We start from the raw sequence: 9,155 nt of genomic DNA on the forward strand, positions 1-9,155 counted from the left end.
GTCTCCACTTAAAAGAATCGATGGAGGGGGCAGTTCTGATGGGAAGGGGGATGCTGTTGCATAAAGAGCTTTAGCATAAAGTTGCACAGTCCTAGGCTAGCATAGACTTGATGGGCCAAATGGCCCCCTTGTATCCTGTTAGTATCCCGCAGGATTCCAGTGTAATTTGCTTAATTGAGAATCTTTGCAGTTGACTGCAGATCCCGGGATTAATTTTTGGAATGTCACTAACTCCAATTGTGTGGCATCAACAGCTATGGTTCTGGGCTGGATATCGAAGGACCAATGAATCATTCCATTGAATGCATTTGGCTGGCAGCTTTCCAAGGGGAGATAATTAATCAGCATTTGTACATGTCCACCTCACACTAAATAGCGCTGCAATTAGACAGTCTAGTCATGGCTTTCCTCATTATATAGAGGGCAAGGAGTTGCATTCCTTGACGCAGTGTTGGTAGACTTGGCTGGCTACTAGCACCTTCATCTTTCTATCTAAGTTGAGAGTTCCAGTCTCTCTTCAGGTCTCAGACACATTGGAGTGCGCACACATTCCAACCAGTGGAAGATTTACAGATACCACTGTAACGTAGTTAATTTATGCACAAACTATGACGCACAACTTAGTCCCGCCCGCTCCAAAGAGTTGGTACACAAGAGTTTTTTTAAGCAGGTATAAAAGATTCTGCCGTGTTATTTTGAAGAAGGCAGGAGAGATATGCCTGGCATCCTTGCAAAGATCTGTCCCGCCATTTACACCACGAAAGTGAACAATGTGTCATTGCTAGATGTTGTTGTGTATGAATTAGCTGCTACATTCCCTACGTTACAATGCTAACTGTAAATCGTTCACTCGCTGGAATGTGCTTTAGGTCTAATTGAGATCATGGTGGTTGATGAATGTGGTTGCTTTCTGGGTGAAATATGGGGAATAATATTTGGAAATGGAAGAGAAGAGATGGAGTGGAGGGAACTGCAGTAACTGGGCAAGTGTCCATCCACCAATCGGCACGTCAACAGTTGGAACGGTTTGGGCACAAGGATGTAGTGCAGTAATCAGGAGATTCCGATCCTCAGCCCTACCCCCTACACGCCCCCTACCCTATTTTTTTTTTTTTTTTTTTTTTTAATCAAAAAATTTATTCAATTATTAAAAAATAATATTTACACTACAATCAAACAAGCCAGAACTCACCACCATAAATACAATACAAACATATATCCATAATAAACTATTATACAATTATGATACAATCCTTATTGAGGATACATTCAACACCCTGCGGAGCCCAGCGGTCCCGGAACTCCCTCAGGGTGCCCACAGACAGGGCGTATTCCCTTTCTAATCCCACCCGGGCACGGACGTAACCCTGGAAAAGGGGCAGGCAGCCGGCCCGGGTAGAGCCCTCCGCCGTCTGGCGCCTTGACTCGCGGAGCCCCCTACCCTATGGGGGGGGGGGGGGGCTAAGGATCGGAATCTCCTGATTACTGAACTACATCCTTGTACCCAAACCGTTCCAACTGTTGACGTGCCGATTGATGGATGAACACTTGCCCAGTTACTGCAGTTCCCTCCACTCATCACTTCTCTTCCATTCCCAAATATTATTCCACATATTTCACCCAGAAATTATCCGGCCCGCAGGCACATTTTTCTCTTCTTCTTTGGACCTCCGACATCCAGAATCCCTGTCCGATCCAACATAGCCCCTCCACACATCCGGCGAGTAGTCCTCGCTCAAAGGATGCTCCAAAAGACCAAAAACTCCCCTCACCTGCCAATTCACATGGACATCTTCAACCCACCCACCGCTCGACTTCCATCTAGACGACCAATTTGGAAGAACCCACCACCAGCTGATTTCACCATCCAATCAGCTTGGAAAAAGGAATGGGAGTCCAAGGACGTCCCAAATAAACATCTGGTGTCAGACCCCACCCTACCGGTCCCTGGCACCAACCTCCCAAGGAAGCAGTGGACGACGCTGAATAGATTCAGGACTGGACATGGCCCCTGCTTGGCCAGCCTTCACAAATGGGGCAGCAGTCCAACCCCACGGTGTGCTTGTGGAGAGCAGCAAACAATGCAACACATCATTGAAGCATGCCCTCAACAAAGACTCAAAGGAGGACTTGTCACCCTTCATACGGCAAATCAAGAGGCAACTGCTTGGCTAAAGGACTTTGCATTCGCTAATTAAATAAAAATCCAGAATCTCAAAACAAGCGCGCAGTGAGCGCGGCAAATCCACGACCAGCCGCGGTGGAATCCGACTGATCCCCCCCCAAAACCCACCCTTCCCTCCGCGCAACGGACAATCACAGCACGGTTCACAGTCGAGAAGATATGGGGCAGTGAATGAAGGACTGGCCCCGGGAGAGAGAGAGAGAGAGAGAGAGTGAGTGAGTCGGCCCCGGGAGGAAGAGAGGGGGGGGAGGGGGGTGGAGATGGGGGATATATCCCCCCACACTCTCCCCCCCCCGCTCCCCACCAGGTACCCCGAGACTGGTGATCAGTGATCGCTCAGTTTCACAAACATTCCACGGCCCCAGCGCAAGATAAAGTCCGATTAAAGATAGTTAGAGTGAAACACACATAACAGTTAAAAATAAATAAATACATATAAAAGTTAAAGATAGTTAAATACATGTAAAAAGTTCAAGGTCTCCAATGAGGCAGATGGGAGGTCAGGATCGCACTTCAGCTGAGTAGAGGAGAGTTCAGTTGGGCAGAACCTGATTTTGCAAGTTTACAAAGCACAGCATTAAAATGAAAGATATAAGATATTTGCCCTTTTATTTACCAGCTCCTTGTATAAGGGGGGGGGGGGCTGCAACTGAACGAGTAATCCAGGGGCCTGGCTTAAACATTTTAGCATTCTCAATTCCAATTTCTCCACATTTATTTTTACATTTTATGTATTCAAAAGTAATCAATTTAAATGTAATGAATTAACAAATCATGTGAAAAATCTCTGGCCCACCCCTGCCCTAGTTCTCCAACCAGTCTGACTGTCCTCCAGATTAAATTCTGCATTTTGTGCCTCATTGTCACCTTCTCCGAGCCAACAATGAGCCTGCATTTTCCGCGAACTTCGTCTCCTTTTGATCTCTCGTTTTCACGCCTTACCCTTCCTTATCTCTTCTCTCCCTCTCCCCTGACTCTCAGTCTGAAGAAGGGTCACCGTTTAAGGATAAAGGGGGAAATCTTTTAGGACCAAGATGAGGAAAACATTTTTTTTCCCACACAGAGAGTGGTGAATCTGTGGAATTCTCTGCCACAGAAGGTAGTTGAGGCCACACAGTTCATTGGCTATATTTAAGAGGGAGTTAGGTGTGGCCCTTGTGGCTAAAGGGACCAGGGGGTATGGAGAGAAGGCAGGTACAGGATACTGAGTTGGATGATCAGCCATGATCATATTGAATGGCGGTGCAGGCTCGAAGGGCCGAATGGTCTACTGCACCTATTTTCTATGTTTCCATGTTTCTATGACCCAAAATGTCACCCATTCCTTCTCTCCACAGATGCTGCCTGTCCCAGTGAGTTACTCCAGCATTTTGTGTCTATCTTCGGTGTAAACTGGCATCTGCAGTTCCTTCCGACACAGTGGTCGGGATAATTTTTGCATTAGCTTTGCAATTACTTCAATTGACATCTACTTTCTTTATAAAAAACTAAATTTATATTATTATTGCAGTGTAATAGGATTTGAACTCTTAAATTCCTTATCCTTATGATGCACGACTATAACGCCATTAATTAGGACAAGGCATCGGTCAAAGCAGGGGCTGTCCCACTGTACGAGTTCATTCAAGAGCTCTCCCGAGTTAAAAAAAAATCAAACTCATAGCGGGTACGTTGGAGCTCGGGGATGTCTCTTAGCGGCTCGTAACGCTAACGGCAGGTACTCGGGAAACGCGGTAAGCTCGTGAAGATTTTTCAACATGTTGAAAAATGTCCACGAGAGCCTCGAGTACCTACGAGCGGCCATTACCGTAATTCTCCGAGTTCGAATCAGGGGAAACTCGGGAGAACTCTTGAATTAGCTCGTACAGTGGGACAGCCCCTTAAGTATGTTAGCAAAGATCTCCCACGTATCCACCATGGCAACATTTCACATCCACGGTGTCACACAGTGAAAACCTTACAGCTTATTCACCAAATGCATTAGGATGGAACTTAGACCACAGAGCTAGGCCATTCGGCCCTGCTAATCAATGCTGCTGTTTTTGCCCTACAGAAGCCCTGTGTAGGAATGAACCGCAGATGCTGGTTTAAATCCAATGTAGACACAAAATGCTGGAGTAACTCAGCCACTCCCCTGACATGAATCTGAAGAAGGGTCTCTACCCAAAACATCATCCATTCCCTCTCTCTAGAGATGCTGCCTGTCCCGCTGAGTTACGCCAACCTCTCCCATCGCCACCCCCACATTGCAGGAAAGGGCCACTTACCTTAAAGCGCACTTTCTTTGTGACTTTCTTGTCTCCCAGCAGTGATGCAGACGGCTGTTGCAGGGGGCTACTCTGAGCTGAGTCCCCAGGCATCAGAGGGAGCTGTGAGCTGGAGCCCCTTAGCATCTCCTGGCCCTCTGCCTTCTCCTTCATGCTGCTCCTCCACTCCCTCGTCTCTTTAGACAAACCTGGGAGCTTCTGCAGCAGTGATAACCTGGCTGATCCTGGTGTCCGCGAGCATCTCTCGCTTCTGCTCTCCGCCTCTCCCTCTCTCTGTCTCTCTCGCACAGCAGGTAATCACTCGCTTGCTGCAGCAGTCAAGGCAGCGTGGGCTTGTCAGGGCAAAGAGACACGAGTACAAAACTCTCCGCAAGGACTGCAAAGCTCCCCCGCTCTCCTCTCCCCACCCCTCAAGGCAAGATCATTCTCTGCTCAAATCAGCAAAGCACTTAAAATGGAAATCTTCCTCCTACATTCACGTGGAAGGGAAACAATGAGACAGACTCAGATTGCCACCTACACTCCCACTGAAAAACAAACACACAGCTGCCTGAGTGAATGGAGTTCAACAAAGAAGCAAATGTCCATTCACTCTGCAAGGGCCGCTCAGGAACGCAGTTTGCATTTGTCTGCGACCTGCCAACTTGCTGTTAACCTCCCATTCCTGTCTCTCGTCAACGCTGCCTATTGCTCTGTCCACCTACACTGGGATCCAAGCTGCCAACATGCTCACTAACTCGTGCACAGCAAGCACCAATACAATAAGAATAAGGAGTAAGCCATTTAGAACGGAGACGAGGAAACACTTTTTATCACAGAGAGAGTGGTGAGTCTGTGGAATTCTCTGCCTCAGAGGGCGGTGGAGGCGGGTGCTCTGGATGCTTTCAAGAGAGAGCTAGACAGGGCTCTTAAAAATAGCGGAGTCAGGGGATATGGGGAACGGGGTACTGATTGGGGATGATCAGCCATGATCACATTGGATGGCGTTGCTGGCTCGAGGGGCTGAATGGCCTCTACTCCTGCACCTATTGTCTATTGATGCAATACCATACAATACATTGCGATATAACTATATTTATCCCAGGAGGGAAATTGGTCTACTAGTAGTCATAAAACAAAAGATACATGAAGCATGAAATTAAAGTAATGTGGAAAGTCTAGAAATGGGGATGGGCAAAGATTGGGGAGGGGAGTCAGTCTACCCCATGACAGAAGGGGGAGGAGTTGTACATTTGATAGCCACAGGGAAAAGGGATCTCCTCTGGTGTTCTGCTGCATCTTGGTGGAACCAGTCTGTTGCTGAAGGTGCTCCTCAGGTTGACCAGTGAGTCATGGAGGGGGTGAGCTGTATTGTCCAAGATGCCCCGCAGTTTGAGGAGCATCCCCCCCTCCAAGACTACCTCCAGTGAATCCAACTCCACCCCCAGGATGGAGACAGCCTTCCTGATGAGCTGGCTGGTTCTGTTGGCGACAATGGCCCTCGCCCTGCTTAGCAGTGGTGACAAAAAGAGGACAAGATCGCTGTGGAAAGCATTGGGTAGGAAGCAACTGCTGATGCTGGTTTAAACTGAAGATGGACACAAAATACTGGAGTAACTCAACGGGACAGGCAGCATCTCTGGAGAGAAGGAATGGGTGACATAGAAACATAGAAAATAGGTGCAGGAGTAGGCCATTCAGCCCTTCGAGCCTGCACCGCCATTCAATATGATCATGGCTGATCATCCAACTCAGTATCCTGTACCTGACATTTGGGGTTGTGACCCTTCAAAGGTCTTGACTCGAAACGTCACCCATTCCTTCCTTCCAGAGATGCTGCCTGTCCCGCTGAGTTACTCCAGCATTTTGTGTCTATTTTGGGATTTCTGTGTTCCACAGACATTTGGCAAAACTATTTTTCTTACAGGCACCTAATTGTTCCAGACAAAGTCTTTATCCAGAAACAAAGGCCTTGGGAATTATCTCTGCACTACTGGTTGTGTCTAGTGCAATGTCCATGTCCTTATCCCCTGATGTCTTATGGAGTAAGTTTTATTAAAGCAAATCTAACAATAAATAAATTGGAGCCAGGCTCCAATGTTGCCTCAATTCTGTGACAGCTGCCATTCAAAACAGGAAGGTAGACAAAAATGCTGGAGAAACTCAACGGGTGCAGCAGTATCTATGGAGCGAGGGAAATAGGCAACGTTTCGAGTCTGCGGTGGATGCTGGTTCACTGGATGCTTTAAAGAGAGAGCTAGATAGGGCTCTTAAAATTAGCAGTCAGGGGATATGGGGAGAAGGCAGGAACGGGGAACTGATTGGGGATGATCAGCCACAATCACATTGAATGGCAGTGCTGGCCTGAAGGGCCAAATGGTCTACTCCTGCACCTATTGTCTATTGTCCTTGCTCAAATTAGGAGACCAAAAGTGCACACAATACTCCAGGGGTGGTTTCTCCAGGGCCCTGTACAACTGCAGTAGGACCTCCTTGCTGCTAAACTCAAATCCGCTCACTAAGAACTGAGCCTTTGCATCCTTCAGATGATATACAATATGGAGAGAGGATATTCTTCACAGAAACTGCTAAGGCAGGGGTTGAGGGCATGAATATTGTGCTTCCGTTACATAATACCATTACTGCCCATTCATTCAGCTGTGTTTCCCACAGCAGCTGTCAACACTTCACACTGGGCAGGATGGAGCAGTGGCAATATAATCAGGGCACATGCTTCTACCCCCAGCTCGGATCCTGACGGGGGGGGGGCACTTCAACCTTTGGTCTGTCACTGCATTCCCCGCTATCAGTTTAGTTCAGTTCATTTAGTTTAGTTTATTGTCACATATAACGAGGCGCAGTGTTGTGCGCTAACCAGTCAGTGGAAAGACAATACATGATTACAATGGAGCCATTGACAGTGTACAGCTATGAAGACTGAAGATAGACACAAAATGCTGGAGTAACTCAGCGGGACAGGCAGCATCTCTGGAGAGAAGGAACGGGTGACCTTTTGGGTCGAGACCCTTCTTCAGACCCAAAACGTCACCCATTCCTTCTCTCTCTCTCGCGAGTTGCTGCCTGTCCCGCTGAGTAACTCCAGCTTTTTGTGTCTATCAAAGGCTCAGTTCAGTTTATTGTCACGTGTACCGAGGTACAGTGAAAAGCTTTTGCTGTGTGCTAACCAGTCAGCGGAAAGACAATACATGATTACAATCGAGCCATTTACAGTGTATAGATACATGATAAGGGAATAATGTTTGCAGGTAAAGTCAGAAGAAATGTTGCTGTTGGAGCAGAGATTTAAGAGTGTGGAGAATTGTAATATTAGTTTGTAGATCTGGTATTTTGATCTGGTATTTTGTTGGTTCACATGCTTGATCAATGATGTTTTATCATTAATGTCTTATTATTATTAATGTTTAGGGTTTTCTGAGTCATTCGTAACTGTCACTGTAAGTCATGTTGTTACTTGTGGGCGGAGCACCAAAGCAAATTCCTTGTATGTGAATACTTGGCCAATATACTTACTTACTTACTTAGATCTGCTTCTGCGGCTAACACACAAATAGTCGCACAAGGAAAATAAGTCAAGGAGTTAAGGGAATGGACTTGAGGAATTGTAGACATAAGGAACTGCAGATGCTGGTTGACAAAAAAAGACACAGGGTGCTGGAGTAACCCAACGGATCAGGCAGGATCTCTGGAAGACATGGATAGGTGATTTTTCAGGTCAAACCTTTCTTAATTCTGACACAAAATGTTACCCATTCATATCCACATCCTCCAGAGATGCTGCCTGACCCGCTGAGTTACTCCAGCAAGTTTGTAGTCTAGACCTACATGACAATAAACGAATCTAATCTAATCTAATCTAATCTAGACCTGAGGGATTGATTGGCCACTCCTGCTACTCTTTCCTGCTACGAAGGATCTCAGTGGGGCCAGGTAAACATCTGCCGAGGGACTTGGACAGGCAACGTTTGTGATTTTACTGGTCGTATCTCCCCTATCTCTACCTTTCATTGACCCCGGTTTGCCCCCCGCTGTGTGTAGACCTTCCTCTCACTGCCCCCCACCTCCCTGTTCCTTTCCCCTCCTCCTTCCACTCAGCTCCAACCCACCGTCCTCCGAGTTCCCCCTCCCCATCCCTCCAACCCCGTACTATCTCTCCCTCTGGATTTCCTCCACCGCCACTTCCTTCCTTACCTGATTCCACCTTTCAACTCCATCTCACTCATCTCCTCTCATCAATCAACTACCCCCCCCCCCCTCCCCCACCTTCATTCACCCATCACTTGCCAGTTTGTGCTCCGTCCCCTTCACTTCACCTCTTTACTATCTTCCCTCACCCACCCTTTCCCCCCCTCAGATTAATCTGATGAATGTCTGAGACTGATCCTGGGATGTCAGGACTTTCATATGAAGAAAGACTGGATAGACTCGGCTTGTACTCGCTAGAATTTAGAAGGTTGAGGGGGGATCTTATAGAAACTTACAAAATTCTTAAGGGGTTGGACAGGCTAGATGCAGGAAGATTGTTCCCGATGTTGGGGAAGTCCAGAACAAGGGGTCACAGTTTAAGGATAAGGGGGAAATCTTTTAGGACCGAGATGAGGAAAACTTTTTTCACACAGAGAGTGGTGAATCTGTGGAATTCTCTGCCACAGAAGATAGTTGAGGCCACAGTTCTTTGGCTATATTTAAGAGGGAGTTAGATGTGG

The 9,155-nt window shown here is 47.2% G+C and overlaps 1 protein-coding gene across 5 annotated transcripts in view; it reads right to left on the reverse strand.

The window, feature by feature from the left end:
• The window catches only part of phldb1b (pleckstrin homology-like domain, family B, member 1b), a 238,366-nt gene extending 233,454 nt beyond the window's left edge, over window positions 1–4,912 (reverse strand). For 3 of the 5 annotated variants that reach the window (XM_055660552.1, XM_055660553.1, XM_055660547.1), the window contains exon 1: window positions 4,453–4,909. In XM_055660552.1, coding sequence (XP_055516527.1) covers window positions 4,453–4,605 — 153 coding nt within the window. In that variant the 5' untranslated portion in view covers window positions 4,606–4,909. Of the gene's footprint in view, window positions 1–4,452 lie in introns of all 5 variants that reach the window. The other 2 variants (XM_055660545.1, XM_055660546.1) reach the window with 2 other exon arrangements.
• Window positions 4,913–9,155: the final 4,243 nt, after the last annotated feature.

The sequence above is a fragment of the Leucoraja erinacea genome, chromosome 32 (assembly GCF_028641065.1).
Source record: "Leucoraja erinacea ecotype New England chromosome 32, Leri_hhj_1, whole genome shotgun sequence".
Classification (NCBI taxonomy): Eukaryota; Metazoa; Chordata; class Chondrichthyes; order Rajiformes; family Rajidae; genus Leucoraja; species Leucoraja erinaceus.